At 37.6% G+C, this 19057-nt stretch overlaps 1 protein-coding gene across 5 annotated transcripts in view; it reads right to left on the bottom strand.

Moving 5' to 3' along the window:
- CACNA2D3 (calcium voltage-gated channel auxiliary subunit alpha2delta 3) overlaps positions 1-19057 on the bottom strand; it is a 432799-nt gene that overhangs the window by 145279 nt on the left and 268463 nt on the right. For all 5 annotated transcript variants that reach the window (XR_010990518.1, XM_068163805.1, XM_068163807.1 and 2 more), the window contains exons 12-13: positions 14851-14929; positions 6408-6541 (exon numbers count right to left, since the gene is read on the bottom strand). Coding sequence is in view for 4 of the 5 variants with exons in the window: in XM_068163805.1 (XP_068019906.1) it covers positions 6408-6541; positions 14851-14929 (213 nt within the window). In the remaining variant the exon portion in view is untranslated. The remainder of the gene's footprint in view (positions 1-6407; positions 6542-14850; positions 14930-19057) is intronic.

Below are 19057 nucleotides of genomic sequence, written 5' to 3'. Positions count from 1 at the left end.
TTACTATCTAGAGCACTCATTAAGTTTTGACACTTGACACAGATCTTACTGAATTTGAAACAGTTAATGTTGTTAATGGTAACTCATTTTTTTCTATATCCAGCAGTAAAGCAAACAGATTAGAACTGTTTAGGAGAAAAGGAGAATACTTAATTATGGCAACTGGAAATTTTAGGCCACAGAAATGCATAAAAGTCATGGCTCAGTTTTATTTTATTTTATTGAACTGTCAATGAAGATTTCCATATGCAGCCAATTAATCAGGGATGCTGCACTTATATATAAATACCTGCATAATGTGGGGTTTTATATATTTGTACAAGCAGCTGCATTGATCACCATTGCTAATGTTTCAAGTACCAGCCCAGATCTGTAAGATACCAGTGCTAATACAGCAGACCATAACTTCTAGACCAGATGGTCTGCAACTTCAAACTACAATCATGCTCTTACAGAAGCTTTGAAAAAGATGAAATTCTCAGAGATGCTTTATTTTTCCAGGAAAATAATTCCCTGGTCTACTTTCCTTTTCTCCTATGTCAGAGTCTTCAAAGGACAACTGCAGATCTAGAGGAGACAAAATGGACCTTGAAGAACTTTATTTTAAGGACAAACCTAGCTGTTAGAAGGCCTTGATATCCTAACACTAACCAAAATAACTAACACTGTAAAGTGAGAAAAGGAAATGCTCATGGGAACCTTTGGATCAGTCAGTGGTGATGACATCCTCTGATAAAGAGCTGTAAATTGTTAGAGATTAAGAGATCTTTGGCCACAAAGGGAGGGTCAAAGCATGTAACCAATCCCATAGTGGGGCTGGGGAGGGAAGCTAATACAGATCTCTAGGATTTAAAACCTTTTTTTTTAAACGTACTGCCTGTGTGTACATTTTCTTTTCACAGTTCTTGATTAATGACATTCTCTGACATTCAGTTCTACAGTGATTACCAATATTTACTCGCTGTAGACATACGTGAGCTTTCTGAACACTCTAATCCTTTTTAATGAATACCAGTACTACAATCTAGAAGTCAGTTTTGTAATAGAGGCCCAGGGAATCTTTCACTGTGATATAAATGCTAATTACACCCACTTCTTATAACAGCACAATTAACTTGTGCTACCAAATGTATTTGAAGATATCTCTGGGATTAGAAGCTACTGAAAATAGGGTACTATTCAATTTTTTTTTTTTTTTTACTTCACAAAAGCTATTTTGTGCATTGAACACAATGAAAATTGTATGAATGAAAGAAGCAGTAAAAAGCATTTTCATACCTTACCAGAAATTCCTAGACAGGAAAAAATGCCAGCATAATAGCTTTCAGTCCATAGGACTTTGTTTAATCTCTGTATATTATACACAGGGCTTCGTATACACAGTTCCCTTTGCTCCTCTGTAACTGGCTCAGAACTCACCATTTGACAAAAGAACTATATCCCAGAATCTAAATATTCATGATGAAAACATTTGGATTCTAACGTGAGAGCTAAGAAGTGTGAACTTCCTATACTTCCTACTGAATTTCTGCAAAGGACTTGAACCAGAGTAAAAAGTATGTCTGCATAGTACTTGTTTTTGGTTTGTTGTTGTTTGCTTGTTGATTATTTTAGGGATGAAGATAAAATAAATTGAAATTATTTGATCATATATGTAGTATTGTAATTGTAACATCCATCATAAGCATTTCAAAAATACTTAGTCTAGGCTTTAGCTCAGTGGAGCTACCCGATTTCCTGCCCTTCAAAGAGGAAATAAGGTTCTTGAACTGTTGCCTTAACAACACAGTACCAGCTTCTTTGTCAGAAATTATTTTTTTTTCCAAATCCCTACTTCAAAAAAAAAGAAAGAAAAATGTTTGGGTTTTGTTTGTTTGTTTTTTTTTAACAGCAATTGTAGAATTGAACTAACGTCACTAATTTAATGTACATCCAAGACGGTGTAGATAATGTAAATGAAGACACAAAATAGAGTGTTTAAACACTGCAGAAATGCATAAAGAGTACAAATCACTCACCATTCATTTTAGGACAAATTATTACCTGTAATGACTCAGATAGCTTTTCTGAAAGATGAAGGCCTAAATTCTGAAGCACCAGGTAGTCACCTCAAAATATGAAATTAAATAATAATTTGCTCTTTCTATGCAGAGGAATCCTCCAGCTGGAAACTGAACAGAGCCAACATGGTAACGTATGCCTGAATCTGCTCACAGCTTGAAACTAATAGCCTGAAGGAAATTAACTGAGTGGTGCATTAGATTCAGAGAACATATCCAGGTACGTTTATGAGAAACAAATTTCACCAGGAAGAGTCAAAAAAGGTCCAAGTAGGTCCAATTATGCATCCCAACGAACAAATTCTCAATTGCAAGGTTTTAAACAGTGGCAACTCAGAGGACAGTCCAGTCTGCATTTCCAGCAGAAAAAAAGTAATTTTTCTCCACATTCCAGATGTTATCCCAAGAATCAGTTAAGGGCTTCTGTGGTTTACAGATGATTAACCATAATCCAAAGAGACTGCCTTACAAAACTATCTGAGTCCATATCAAACTGCTGACTAGAGAGCTACAAATGGAAAAGAGACCCAGCCATAGGAATGGTGTAGAAGAGGACTCTGAATCAGCGGACTAGACACTGGCTGGAATATATCACATACTTCAATCCCAACATTTTAGCCTAACAGTGTTGGCAGAACTTAAACTACTAGCCTGTTACAGGAGTATCACTCCACTTACTGTGAAGCTGACTTTGCAATTAGCTGAAGATAAGCCTATAAAGAAAGATTGTTTCTCAAATGAATGATTACTTAAAGTGGGGAATCATCCCAGCTCTCCCCAGGCATTAATTTAAATGATCTCATAAATCTTTTATCTTTCTCTGACAGTATGTGACATCTCTGGAGATTGCATCATCATATCTTTCTTTGAAAGAAATGTGGGTTTGAGTCAATGATATTTCCAACATTAATTCCTAGGCTTAAGGGAAGGAACAAAAAATTTTCTGACAGAGGTAACTAAACGTGACCCTATAATCTGTCTGGTTACCATTTCAAAAAGGTGGGAAACACTTGGGTAGGAACAAAGCCTAGGGGCAGAAAAAAGAGCTAGTTCATCCAGAAAGACCTAATCTCAGTTGCTCTATAATCCTTTCAGCTATCAGAGGTGTAATCCTGACACTGTCAAAGGCAACACAGAACTGACATACGTACAGGTTCCTCCATGTTGCATTTTCTATGTGATGAATCTTGTGAGGAATTTCCAGGGTTTTTTTGGTTTTATTTTGTTTTATTGTTTTGTTGGGTTTTTTTCCTAACAATAAGTTAAGCACCAAAGTGTCAAAGCTAGGCTGAATAGGCAGCTGTAAGAACATTCTGCAAACATCCTTTTACAGAAAAGGTGATCAAACACAGGAATTAGATGCCTTGGTTTACTTCAGGGAATATCCCTAAATGGTAACAAACGCTTAAATACTGTAACTTCGGGCTTTCACAGATGACTTTGTCCTGGACAAATATTGGATGAGAAAAAGCTGAGGCATCAGGGGAAATGTTTTGTATCGCAAGACTATTCCTGTCCAGCTTCTTTCTGTCCGGATCCTAGTATGTTCCGGTATAATTTGCTTGCTTAGAACCGCACAGCTGGTCAGCTAGCTCTGATATTTGGTGAGAATGGAAAGGAGAAGCACACCCCATGCTGTTAGGGCACAATGACATTGATTACAACCATGTACACATAACCCTGAGAACCTATCCGTGGCTGTTCTGACAGAGCTGGATGACAAGAACATTTAAACTGTCTGGAAATATGCTACTAACTAGGAAAGGTCCAAGCAGCAGCCACAAAGAAGCAGACACACAAACTGTCTGTGAAAATCAAGACATTATGGGATATATAGAACTATTTAGGTGACACTTCCAATGCCAAGACACCAGAGATAGCCAGGAAATCTGTCTCTGAAAATACCACTTGGGCAGCTTTAGATGAGGCAGAAGCACATCTGGTTTGTTGCAAAGTTCCCTTCATTGCTATTTCTGGATTTTTTATGTAATTACCCTAATCTATCCTGTTCCTCTGTCTATGAGGTTTTCTTTGAGGGGAGGAGGAGGAAGGAGAAAAATAGTTTGCAACTAAGCAGATCACGGTATTCTGTTTTGAAAATATTTTTTGTTGTTGTTGTTTTCAATATCATCCAACCCATTAGGGTCCTGAGCAGAATTTTCAGACACTTAAAAAATATATGTGTGCATACGTACATGAGTGAACCCATTTATACACGTGTATATATACCTAGATAGCTCTGCGCATAGTGACATTAATTAGCCTTAGTCAAAAGAGTGAAGGGACAGAGAAGAAACTGCAAGTATTTCATTTGATTGCAGTAATCCAGCTTTTGTTTGGATTGAAACAGTTCCTTTATTCAAGGATGTAAAAGCGCCTTTGTTTTTTATTGCCCTATTTTCTCAAGATTCCCTCTCTACACTCCCTCTAGTGTTCTCGAATTCACTTGCATTTACTCACCCCTGCTGTATTCATTTAGTATTTCATGCAACATTAAGTTGTTCATTTTCCTTAGTCTTTCCATAACCTACAGAAGAATCACTGAAAGTTAGAGTAACTTTTCTGAATATTTTCATCCCTGCAATGATCAGAGAAATACAGATTAAGAGGTGAAAGACAGAATAAAGTATAAAATTAATTCTGAAACAGTATTTTGTACTTTGTTGTTAGGCAAAGGGGAAGACTTGGTGTTGAGAAAGAAGGAAGATTTTGTATGCAGTGCTTTTAATGCAAGATTCGTAGGCAAAGGACAAGGCGGTGAGATGCCTTAAACCACCACTAGCATGGCTCTCTTCCTGCTACTTTCTCTAGCAAATGTACAAACTCCCTTCAACATATACACACATTGATTGCTTGAAGCATATAAAAGCAGTTCAGTAAGAGCTAGATGTTCCTAGTCATCACCCTATTTCATGGGATGCACCAAAGGGATGCTGATAGCAGGTAGTTTCTGTTCATCTCATCCTTACTTGACAATAAAAAGATTAAAGAGAAGAAATGGGAGATTAGATTTTAAAAAAATCAGCACCAGAACAAGAGGACACAGTCTCAAGCTGTGCCAGGGGAAGTTTAGGCTCAAGGTGAGGAGAAAGTTCTTCACGGAGAGAATTGTTAGCCATTGGAATGGGCTGCCCAGGGAGGTGGTGGAGTCACCATCCCTGGAGGTGTTCAAGAGGGGATTGGATGTGGCACTTGGTGCCATGGTTTAGTAGTCATGAGGTCTTAGGTGACAGGTTAGACTTGATGATCTTTGAGGCCTTTTCCAACCTTATGGATTCTGTGGTTAGTATTTATTTTACATTATTCTACCCATGGCCACAACTCAAGAATAGAAAATATCTAAGCAAATGTGAAAATGAAGAAAAACTATTTCCAGGGTGGGAATTTTTTTCCCCCTAGAATATTTTTTTTTAAGCATTGATTTAAAACTAAACCTTCTAGACTCAAAACAAAACAAATTAACCCTCAAATATCAACATGAAGTTGATGAGATTCTCTCACCTTGCTCCATCTCCATGACAGTAAAACTTTAACCCAGAAAGAATGAAACACTTTTGTCACTAGTCATCTCAGATAAATGACAGGTATTTGCTACAAATACTTGTTCTATGGATAATATGCAACATAAAATATTTTATTTGGATCAAAAGAAACATAATATAAAACCTAAATAGCTAAAAAGCTATTTCAGACCAACCCATGAAAATGAACAACTTTCAGCTGCTGATGGTAAATCTGATAACTTACCACAAATGATACAGAAGTATCAGGAGCGTTCAGTCGCTGCATAATGGAAAGTTTTGCTTCAACTCAAATGTCTCACAACGAAGTGAAATTGAAATTGGACACTTATGGCAATTTTGCTAGCTCATCAGCCATTCAATCCACTTTTAAAGGCAGAATCTTCTCATTTTCCCCCACAGTTATTCCCTAGATGTTGACTACTCACCTTTGTATACTAAAAGTATTGATTCTTGTCAGTCCATGCTTTTGTACCGATATATTCATTGACATGTTTTAAAACATATAGAAAAATAATCTAATCAATTTCTGTTCAGTGGCAATTTTGTGTATACTTGGAGATCACAAATTTTAAAGTTAGGCTGTTAGTCATGTTTGCCTCATTATTTTAATTGTAATTTACAATATATAAATACCTGCTAATATTCAGCAATCCTGAATTATTTACTTGTAACATAAAGATATTGAGTCCTCATTCTCACACCAAATTGGGACATTCCAGCAACACATATCAGATGCAGGACTAGTGTTTCTACCACAACTATTTTTGCTCCCAATTCCTCATTATAGTAAGACCATGGTAAATGCTTTATCATGCAGACTTACAGTGCTGTCAATATATGCTTCAGTCCATACTACATCATGCTCTTGGTCAATAACCTTTGGTCGGCTGAGAACATGAAGGTATTCCATGACATTTTCTTGCACATCAGCTAAAGTAGAGATCTGAGTAAAAAACCCTGTGAAAACACAAAATTCCAAGTTAAAAACCCAACAGAACATAAAAGTAAAGATGACTACAACAAGAGGTCCAATTTGTTTTATGTCTCATCCCCTTTGTCCAGTTTCAAGAAAGATTACAGATTAGAATTACAGTTACAAAACAGTAGTTGCATACGCTCTAAAATGCACATCACTATAGAATGTGACTAGAATGTGACTAAGCATCAGATAACAGCACAAATGCCAGGTCACAGAAAAAGTAGACTACAACTACAATTGCTGGGCTTAGTGATCATATCTTTGTTAATCCTTTAAAACATCTCTTACAACCTGAAAGCACTGAGAACAGCAGAGGCCACAGCTGTTTGAACTGTCACCACTTCCTTTTCAGTGCTTAGATATCAAGTATGTTTATACATCTCAAACTTGGCATCTGGAGCCCACATCATGGAAGGGTGTTGAAGGACTGACAAGTTTCAAGGCTACAATTTCATCAGGCCTTATTTAAATGCATCACTTAACGTTCATATACTTTCATTTTCTTTAATGAGAAACGGCCAATATGAAGTTTTCATGACAGAGGCCTCACTATAATTTTAGTCTTGAAAAGATCATAACTTCTGTGGGGCTGCAATATTATTCTTCAGCAGAAAACATGGCAGCTACAAGGAAGTTTTGAGCTGTGTTTATTGTAGATAGGACCAATCATAGCGAGACTGCAAGGGTGCTGTATAGACTTCATGTTAGAACTTTTCAGGTCAATACACCTGCCAATAATTCATGCATGATGCTTCTAAGTACATTTTACCTATGTATGAATTGAGACATGGTGTAAGAACAGGCAGTATAGAAGACATGTATAAAATGAGAGAGTAGCTTAATGCATATTTTCAACACTTAAGAAAAAGTACAAGTGGCAAGGTTTGTTTGCACAATTAATTTCATTATAATATGATCACAAATATTCTTAATATAGTATTCCTACTGTTCAAATATTCAACATCCTGCTTAAGGATTTTATTTATTTCATCTTTTTTAGTATTCAATCCAATATTGTGTGAGGACATGAACTGAGGTTTATGTCTTGATTCAAAACAGGGCCATTTTTTACCTAGGGTTTTGAAAGTTTTGTCAACTAAAGAGCATAAAGACTGACATAAATTTAATTAGGAAATCTATACTTGAAAAAGTGTAATTATATGTATATGCGGGGGGTGGGGGGGAAAGAAGAAAATTAGAGTGTACTTTCAAGAATTATTTGCTTAGTACAGTTATAGGAAAACCCAGTGTGTACATTACTCATTCTAAAATAGAGTAGAATAAACCTGGTTGGAAGAGACCTTCAAGATCATCGCGTCCAACCTATCAACCAATCCAACCCATCTAATCAACTAAACCATGGCACCAAGCACCCCATCAAGTCTCCTCCTGAACACCACCAGTGATGGTGACTCCACCACCTCCCCACGCAGCCCATTCCAATGGGCAATCACTCTCTCTGTATAAAACTCCTTCCTAACATCCAGCCTAAACCTCCCCTGGCACAGCCTGAGACTGTGTCCTCTTGTTCTGGTACTGGGTGCCCGGGAGAAGAGACCATCATCAGCCTGTCTACAACCACCCTTAAGGTAGTTGTAGAGAGCCAGAAGGTCACCCCTGAGACTCCTCCTCTCCAAGCTAAGCAACCCCAGCTCCCTCAGCCTCTCCTCACAGGGCTTATGTTCTAAACACCTCAGCAACTTTGTTGCCCGTCTCTGGACACGCTCCAGCAAGTCAACATCCTTCCTAAACTGAGGAGCCCAGAACTGGACACAGGACTCAAGGTGCGGCCTAACCAGTGCAGTGTACAGGGGCAGAATGACCTCCCTGCTCCTGCTGGCCACACTGTTCCTGATGCAGGCCAGGATGCCATTGACCCTCTTGGCTGCTTGGGCACACTGCAGGCTCATGTTCAGCCTACCATTGACCAGTACCCCCAGGTACCTCTCTGCCTGGCTGCTCTCCAGCCACTCTGACCCCAACCTGTAGCACTGCATGGGGTTGCTGTGGCCGACGTGCAGAACCCAGCACTTGGAAGTGTTAAATCTCATGCTGGATTCTGCCCATCTGTCCAGCCTGTTGAGGTCCCTCTGCAAAGCCTCTCCACCCTCCAGCAGATCAACTACTGCCCCCATCTTGGTGTCATCAGCAAATTTACTGATGATGGACTCAATGCCCTCATCCAGATCATCAATTAAGATGTTAAAGAGCACAGGGCCCAGCACTGATCCTTGGGGCACACCACTACTGACTGGCCCCCAGCTGGATGTGGCACCATTCACCACCACTCTCTTGGCTCGGCCCTCCAGCCAGTTCCTAACCCAACGCAGCGTGCTCCCATCCAAGCCATGGGCTGATAGCTTGGTCAGGAGTTTGCTGTGGCGGACAGTGTCAAAAGCCTTGCTGAGGCCGAGGTAGGCTCCATCCAAAGGTCTCCCCACATCCACCAGGTGGGTCACCTGATCATAGAAGGAGATCAAGTTGGTCAGGCAGGACCTGCCCTTCCTAAATCCATGCTGCCTGCTCTAATGATGGGACTTCTTAGTCTCTCACCCAGTTCCCTATCTGGTCCTTTTAATTTGGTCTAAATGTCAAAACATAGTCCAAACATGCCAATAGGAGCTATCCACATAGAGAATCTCATAAATTATGTTTGTACACATGTATGTATGTACATATACATGCTGTGGTTTATAATGCTTTTAAGCAAGGATCAAAAATACTTCAGAACTGTGTAAATCACTCATTGTACAGGTGATGACCTCATTTTCCTAAAGCAGCTCAGAGTGCCTGAACTTTGGTATGTCTCATTTCAGAAAGCTTAAAAGAGAATCAATATCCAGAGGCCATGTATCAAGTTACATACTGAAAGCACAGACCATTGAGAAATTCAGAAGCACAAATATCCTAAGCCTCCTTTTTCACTTCTTCCTTCATCTTATACTAGTGTACAATGGCTATAAATGAAAACTAGGACGCTGAAAGGAAAGAACACAAATTCTTCAGTTTTCTGTAGGAGAATTAAAGGAGGGGACCTCCACATATGTTCGTGTCTCCTTTTCTCTTTCTACCAAACACATACTTTCAGTTGTCCCCATGGACAAGCTTTCAGCTGGTTTAAAGAGTACACTTCGCCACTGTTTTGTTTCAGATTTCTACGCAATTCCAAGTCACAAGTCCAATACTATTTGATGGCTTGAGCTCATAATATGTCAGTACTTGTGCTGCTTTTGTGCAGTGTGTAAAATTACAGTTGGATCAAAGATCTGCTTGCACTGAGTAATGTGTAGTGAATATAAGGACACCTGCAGTTAAAGACTTTATATGCATGACCATATTAAAAAGTGTCTGAAAAACTGGAGGTGATTAATTAACTACTGTTATATCTAAGGTCTGGGTTTGTTGTTTTGTTTGTTTGTTTTGGGTGGGTGTAGGTTTTTTGTTTGTTTGTTTGTTTTTGGGGTTGGGTTTTTTTTTACTGTGGGTGGTTTTGGGTTTTTTGTTTGGGGGGGGGGGGGGGGCGGTGGGGTTCTTGTTTGTTTTAACCAAGCAGCACTTTTTTTACCCAAACAAATTGAACTCAATTATTTAACACTTATTAACGTCATACTTCATTGTAATTGATACCTTAAAGACTCAATTAAGAATCTCCTCCATGTCTATGCCTTGAAAACTCTTTAATCACAGCCTATTACAGTATCACAGTATAACTAATGTTGGAAGAGACCTCAAGGATCATCGAGTCCAATCTATCACCACAGACCTCGTGACTAGACCATGGCACCAAGTGCCACGTCCAATCTCCTCTTGAACACCTCCAGGGACAGCAACTCCACCACCTCCCTGGGCAGCACATTCCAATGACGAACGACTCTCTCAGTGAAGAACTTTCTCCTCACCTCCAGTCTTTACCTTTGAGGTAAAGAATACTTTGACTTAAATGAGCATGCATTCTGATCGCCTTCTCAAATGTTTGTGAGCTTTTCAAGTGATAAATTTTGGCTTGATTACTGAAACAAAAGTGAAGAAAAACTTAGGTACAGAAACCAGTACTTGATGTGAAACACTTCAGTGCTGTTCCCATACAGGTTTATACATGTAACAGATTATGGATAACAATGAATAGTTTTATCTTGTTTTGCTTGTTTCTTTTCTTTCTTTTTTTTTTTTTTATAACTATTCTTCATGCAGTTGTGTATTACATTAGGTTTTTCTCTCAGTAATATTTCTGAGAATGCATGTAATATCACAACTTACATAGAAGTCTCCAAGCAGCAGGATACAAAGTACTTATTTCTTCTTGTAGTATGTATGAATCATATGTCTAAATTGCACAACAGTTTTTGGCTTAATTATCTAAGACTAAAAAGAATCGTAAGTCTGAATCGATTTCATATAAACTTAAGACTTGAAAAATAAAGGTCTCAAAGACAAGTGAAAATTTGTGACTATCCCAAGACTGAAAGAAGTGATATTGGATTTGGAAGCAGCCAGGTGGTAAATCAGCACATGCATATTGGCATGCCTGCAGTTGCAGACTGGCCATGCAGTGTTCCTCGCCTAGCGAGTGTGACATCTGAAAACGTCACAGTTAGCAAGTACTTTTAATGCAAAAAACCCCCAGCTTTTTATAAACCACAGCTGTGTTTAACAGATTTAACCCTATACCAGGCCACAACAGATGAAAGGTTGAAAGCCTTAGAGAATTTATTCCTTTTTATCAGGTTGCTTCAAATAACTGAGTGCACTGAAATATAAAATTTGTTGCTAAAGATATGTACAAAGCAAGACTTAGATGAAGATGGTGTTAGAAGACACAACATATGGATTCTCTCCAGGTTCTTCATAATGTCATCTCAGGGCTGGATTTAATTTGTAATTTCTGGGAGAGTTCCTCTCTTGCATTGAAGGTTTTGTCTGTTTAATCTCCTTATCAATATGGTTTGTGCTTTTGTAGTTCACATTAGAAAAATCCTCAACAATTTTACGGTTCCTATAACTGTGCAATATGAAAAATTACCTGTCTTCTGTGACTTTATGGTTCATCTATTTACTTTGTTTCTGCAAGAATTTGTTTTAAGTTTTATCCTTCTTTTCATTGAAGTAAAGGGAATTGCAAATGCTACATGCATTGTATTTCCAATATTTTAAATGCTTGTTCTAGTATTTCTTTTTCAATCTTTTAATGGGACAATTCTAACAAACTTACTTTATTACAGCTAGGGTCCACATTAGGTAACATTCTCTTAGTTTTCTCTGTATATTTAGACTTTTTGATGATTCATGTGTTTGTGGCTGTGTGTAACAAATGTCAAATATCACACGAATTAGCTTCCTAAACTGCTAAATTTACCCCTCTTATCCACTGATCAGAGGTACCCCATGGTTTTAAAAACCTTACTTTTCCTATATCAAGGTTTAATCATCAGATAAAGACATGCTCTGGAGTTCCTGAATATAGCAGCTCAGGCCAGGTAAGCAATAGCAGTAAACCCACACTTGAATTTTTTCATACTAACACCAGCATCTCAGCTTCCTGGTGCGTGAATTATGCCACCTTAGAGCCCCTCAAAGTCAGCACAACTGTTGTGTGTTTTTTTTTTTTTCCCATCCCCAGTATGAAAGAAATCCTGAAGGAAATGTGATTTGGTAGTGACAGTCATGAAATCTGTATAATGTGGTTAAAGACAGACAGGCTCTGCAAGTGAGCTGCTTTTTCCATAGTATGCAGTCCTTGCAATGGTTTTGGTTGCCTTGTTTTTCTTTAAAATGTCTACCATTAGACTCAACTTTTCAAAATGCCTCCAATGGATTTTTACATGGAATGCAGTATATTTCATTTTCTGGACACTGTGCAAAAAAGATGCAATATTCTTGCAACTAATAAAATATCAGAATTTTAAAATCCTCTTTGCTTAGGGACTAAGGAGAGAATTCATTGTTTCTCTGCAGCTGTAAAAGTCCCATGGGGAATAGCCCTCCTCACCCCCCACCCCCCCACCTATGAGGCCTCTCAAGCAGGTGAACAGTATCTGTAACTGGCTGCCTGCCACCCCCCGACAAGAGCCCACAGTGCACGAGGTGCTGGGGTCATGCTAATAATGGGAATGGATGTGACTGGGGCTTCCTGTACACTGCTCTCTTCCGCTAATACAATAAACCGCTACAGCTGGGGCACAGTTTGCCTCAGGGCTGATCTGTCCTCTGCTGGCAGTTAGAGACACTATCCAAGCTCTGATATGCAAAGCATTTTTCTCTAAGTTGCTTGCTCAACCTCTGCTCCTTTGTACTGATGAATCCGCTCCTTTGTCCATTTTACAATATGCCAACCACAGTGATGAGCTGTAATAAGTGACTGCTGAGGGAAAGGTAGTGCCTGCCTGCTTTGAAATTTGGCAAGTGTCCACTAAGCACTAGGAAACTTTTACCTTTGTCCACATCAGAATACTATTAAATCTTTATGCTTCCCCTTTATGTTCACTTGCTTATGATATTGAAGAGTAAATCACTGCAAATTTCACAAACCGCTCTAGGGGGACTCTGGGGTTCTTGAACATTTTAATGTATTTAAAATGGTTTGGTGTTTTGCTTCATTAAGCCAACTCCCTCTAGATATGTCCTACTTAGACATAAAAATGCAACAGAAAAACATGCTTGGGGTTTTTCCAAGGTTTCACCGTCAGAGTCCAGAAGCTAAAGAAGTTTTGCAAGGTGGTATGAATTTCCCCTGTGACCCATTTTGAAGGAAAGGACTGCTGTCCACAGTCCAGTCAGCTGGAAACCCTGCAAACAGCTTTCATCTATGTTGTGCTTCCAAGGGGAAAATCACTGTGAGGAAAATTGATTTTAGGGTCATTGACCCTCGGTGACAACAATGTATTTTGGCCCACCCATGCAAGCAGTAAACTGTGGTCCAGTCACTGAACCCATCTTTAGACTAGCTTTACTACACTTATCTGTTGTGCTGTAATCCTCCATTTCACTAAAAGAAAATGGATGAGCTGTAGCTGAGAACTGCACAAGGTCTAATTCCATGCTGTCTGACATGATAACTTATGCTGTTTTGAATGGTAATTTTTCAGAGCTATATAAAAAAAAAGTATTTAGTTACTGATTAAAGGTAAAAGATTTTTGCATTGTAACGTATCAGAGAGCAGGTATTGTAACTGTTTAGCGGAGAGAAAAAAAATATAGAAGCAGTCATTAAGCTGTTTAGTTGATTCATATGAGTAAGATTCTTACTTAAAGCAACATGGCTCTGAAAAGAACAAAGTAGTCCTGAGGAATGACAAAGGTGATCACTTTCCCCCCTCTGGGAATAAGGAAGACGTGGACCAGATGATTTGCCGAGGCAGCCCGTATTGCCTGGTCCTAATTTCTGAGTTGCTGTACTTAGATCTTTATGAATCTGTAGAGCTGGGCTAAAAAGCTAAGATTTTGTTGATTAAATGTCTTCAAAAAAGATGCTTCAAAGGACTTTTATACTATTATTTAAACTAAATTATGGTGTAATATTAGCTGATTAAGACAAGACTTCAAACTGAGTAATTTCTGTCAGCTGGACATAACAGTAGTTAAAGGAAATAATGACTAAATGGATAGCACCTGATGCAATTCATCATAATGTAATGTGGCACAATGGAAACAAAGAACTTTGTTGGTTTTTTTTTTCCAAGAGGAATGGAAAAGGAAAACCTGAAGATTAATTAGTGGCTTGGTTGTTGTTTTTTTACGTTACATTAGTCATTCTTTTTATTGTAGCATCTCAGCATCTTACATGTTTTAATGCTCCTTCCTTAAAAAAACATAAAACTGTTTTTTCAATTACACTGTCAGTTCCTCAGGGCGTAGGATGCCTGGTGCTTTATATACCATTCCTAACTCAACAGGGCTTGTAGCCAGTGTTCTTAGGAACCAAACTCAAGTAACAGCTATAGTAGAAACAATGTCTTGAAATTAAAGTTTGTTCTCAGAATAAAAATTTAAGATTGCATAGTTTAAAAGCTCTGTGGATATTAAAAATAGAAAGAAAAAAAATGGCAAAACAACCAACAGCCCTCATTTCAAAATGGGTTGTGGTTTGGGGATTATTTTTTTTTTTTTCATTCTAAATAATATTCTACAAGATAAAGAACCTTTTTCCTTCTTTTCCATTCCTGAAAAAAAAATACAACCCATCCCCTCCAACTAGTTGTCAGTGACAGGGTCCATAGGAGGGTCAGACATGCAGGAAGACTCAGTAACAAGGTTTTGAAAACAAGGCTTTCACAGTGGAAGGTTAACTAACCTTTGTTAGCACAGGCCATCCACTTCAGGTTATCAGCAAAAGCAGCTTCCCTTCCAATCAGATAGGTAAAAATACGGACCTGAAAGTACAATGCAACATGTCATCAATTAATACTACATTTAAAACATAAGAGAGGAACCTGAGATTCAGAGATGCAATTCATATGGATAGACCCTTTTCAAGAAAGTACTGGTTAAACAGCAGGAAAAAAAATATCTCTGCAGTAACATCTTCACAATAAAATGTGGCTTTTGCTCTGTGCAACAGAATGGCTGGTCTCTTTCAATGCTTTTGTCATTTAACCAAATCTACAGTGAACTGATTTAAGTATAAGTGAGAATAAACTAAAAACTTTGGAGTACAAGGCAAAACTGCACATTTCAGACAAATGTGTTCTGCACTTGGGAATTCAGAAAATTGCTCTGGTGCAGAGGAAGAGACAGTTAATCAGCAAATACTTCTATATACACAGGACCTGCAACATCGGGCAATCAAATTCCCCTCAGTTTTCAAGGTTCACATGACACAGTACCTTTATCAACTTAGAGACAGGTACCCACAGGTGACACTTGTGCTACCAAGTGATAAATAGCAGAACCATGCATAGGGTTGCACATTCTGTTCAGCTTGGGTCAGTAAACACCCATACATGAGGGCTGAGCAAAGAAATATTTTCCAACTAGAAATCCCACACAGTTTCATAACTTCTTCATCTACCATCTGACGTAGTTGAGTAAGATGGAGCATAGTGAACCTCACTTGACCCCACTAAGCTTACAGCAAGAAAATTGGGAATTGCACCTGACAGTTTCATCTAAATGCTATATTCTGCTCAATGCAGTGCTTGCTAGCACTTCTAAGACTTGTACTCTCATTCCATATGCTTAAACCTCCACAACCATTTTCCCATCTCCTAATGATTTGTCCAGGCAAAAGAGACCAAGTGCATATTGGACCACACTAGAAAAAACAAATAAAAAATGAATATTTCTCTTTAGTTCATCGTAAGAATGCATTCTGGAATACTGGGCTCAGTTTTAGATTCCCCCATACAAGACAGGTATTGGTATACTGGAAATGACTCTTCTTAAAAGCAGACACTAAAATGACAACATAGCAAGGGAGAGGAGTCAGAAGAAGCTCCTAAATGATTACAATTCTACATAAGGAAAAATATCATGATGATAAAATATTAGAAAACACTGCTTAGAGACGCTGCTGTCTCCAGGGAGACATTAAAAATCTGAACAGAAAAGTTCCAGAGCAGCCTTATCTAACTTCACCTGCTCTGAGCAGGGCCTTCAGAAGGTCCTTCCAATCTAAATGAGTCAATGTTTTACAGAAGAGATTAAAACTGCAACTGATTTTCTAATGAAATAACCTGTCAACATTGTGCGGACTTTGAAGGTAAACCAGATTAAGTTAGTACTGAAAAGTGACAGTTTATAGCAGCAAACTTGGAGGTGACATTAGTTACAAGAAAGAAAATTATGGGCTCCATATTGTAACTAAACCCCACATCATGTCCTTTCATGTCTTTCCTTGGTACACATAATAGAGTTATCACTATCCAAACTCTTTTACAGAAACTCTGTCATCATCATTAAAAGCTATACACAACAAAATATGTTCCAGATAATATTTTTCATTGGGTCTCACATCTACAAAATAGACATGCTTAAGTTATACAGAAACCTTATTACACAGAAAGAAATGTCATTATGTGAAAAGTTTACGAAGACCTCTGTTTCAATTAATTTGCAATTAAAAAATAATTACATTCTTCTAATTTTTCTTATTAACACTATTTCTCTCTCATAGTGGAATAAAATTATTTGTAGCATATACCAACTTTATGTTAAGTTCCCACAGGTTTTTTTCCACAGAAAAAGCTTTAAAAGATCTTTAAAAGTTTCCCTCTCTACTGTCATTTGTGATACTCTATTCCCTCACTGCTCTTTTGGCCATTTTCTTAATAGCCAAATCCTGTTTCTAGTCACAGATGGCATTTTGTGTTATCATGATGACTGGAAACAAGATTTAAATCACAAAACTTTTCCCAGCCTTTGAAATATAAAATGTAGATGGAACTCAGTCATGATTTATCATTAAAAAGTGTGCACACAGACTGTATAGCGTTAATTTGTTTGAATCAAACAGTATGCATAATCCTACGCCAACACTTTAAAGAGCATGACATTAAAGAATGGCATTCATGCTTTGTTGATGACTATGAAAAGCATCAATAACAAAATTTTATATTCTTTAAACACATGTGAAAGGGCAGTGGAATTTACACTCTCAAAATACAACATAAATCACTGTCACAGTTTATCTTCCTGAAAATGATTCTTGGATGTGGTCTGTGATGAGATCGAATATATCTGAGATTTATATATAATGATCCACGTTAATCTATAAAGAATCAAACTACACTGTGTTCCTCATAAAAGCTGACCAGCCTTTTATCTGAAAGGATGAGCATCAAGCACAACAATAGGCATAAGCAGCAAACTGACTGTGTTAAACCTAGAAAAGAAATTTCAACAAATTGGTATCATAGATCATGAGGAATAGTCTTCCTCTCTGAGACTGTTTGAAAGGACGTTAAGGATTTTTCTCTGAGTACATTTTATACATATGGTTTACGTGGTATACACAGTTTCACTAGAAAATATGTTAAGCATCATAAAAAATACTGCATTGCTTAAAAATATAAAAATAAAAGCTATAGTCAGCCCTGAAAATGAGTGATCAGAGTTTATTAGGTACTGCTATCCTTCCCTATCTCAATGAGTTCTGTATTTTTCTCTATACATCTTTCACTGTGCCTGTTATATAAATGAGGCTTCCCAATACCAACCTGCAATACAAAATATTTTATAAAATTAATTATGAGGTAAATTATAATTTTAAAATACCATTTCTATATTGCTTATTACTTAACATAATACTTATTATTTGTAATAGTTTTATGAGAAAAGAATGTAAGGTTACAGGAAAGTATTTTAGTTAAAAATAATGGCACTTTATCCATTGAAGTTTTTCTTTTACATTGCCATTAAAGATACATTAGTAGGTATTATAAATCTTGTTTAATAATCCATTCATAATGCTGACAAAGAGTCTTAGAATCAGCTCTTATGGCAAACAATTCTGATTATGGCTCTATGTTGTCAAGTTTTAGTGGGGTAGTTCCTTGATCCTAGCAGCATGAATTTAATTCACTGTGAGCTTGCAGTAGGAAGCACCCATGAGTGCCTAATCATTCACTGCAGAAGTAATTTTACAAATGCTTGCCATGTTGGGTATTAAGTGATTAGATATGTAACTTGAATAAGGATAGATTTTAAATACTGGCTTTCAAAACAAATAGACCTACACACCTTTTATACTAGTTTTACTCTTCTGGGTAAGACTTCTGCGCAATAATTCTAGATGTGCAAGTACCTTCCATGATACAACACAAACAGGGACAAAGTCACTGTGCTCATATGTTTTCTGCATCTACATAAAATTATAACTGAGATAATATTATGGAAATACTACATTAATTTATTAGAATTGGTCCAAATTACTCCAACTTCTGCATGCAGACAAGACCTGTGCAGTGATGGGCTATGGGTGCTGCAAAACAGGACACACTTGCTCATAATCACCACTGAAATTGTCATCGTAAATTGACATTAGGCACCAGATTTAATATCCATCCATATTCTTGGATACCCTGCTATACAAACATTGTTAGAAAAATATTGTTAATAGTGACCACCAAATTTTCTTCTTCCTACAATGAAATAACTCAGTGGAAAGCATATCAGAGCAGTTCTGTTCTGAAAAATGATCGCATGAAGTATCTATTCAAACAACACAGACATAGTTGTATAGTTTACTGAGAAATATACATAGTACTGAGACATATCATTGAAATCTCTGCTATTTATAATAGATGAGGAAGTATAAATTATATCTTATTCTGTGGTTTGTATTGGCCCTTAAAGAAAATAACACAGTAGAAGGCCTGAGCTTCAATTAACACGTGCACTATATGCATATATATACACTGATACACTTCTGTCAGTTTCTTGTGATACAAGACGAGGGTAGGACCTTAATAATTCTTTTGAATCCACATGAAGAGATCATTTTAGTCAAGGAAGACTGAATAAATTCAAAGTTGTTATGGACCCCAAAAGACTCAGTAACA

This window comes from Melanerpes formicivorus, unplaced genomic scaffold (assembly GCF_026170545.1).
Source record: "Melanerpes formicivorus ecotype bairdi unplaced genomic scaffold, bMelFor1.0.p_v2 SCAF_74, whole genome shotgun sequence".
NCBI lineage: Eukaryota > Metazoa > Chordata > Aves > Piciformes > Picidae > Melanerpes > Melanerpes formicivorus.
This window is presented reverse-complemented; position numbering and strand designations above follow the sequence as displayed.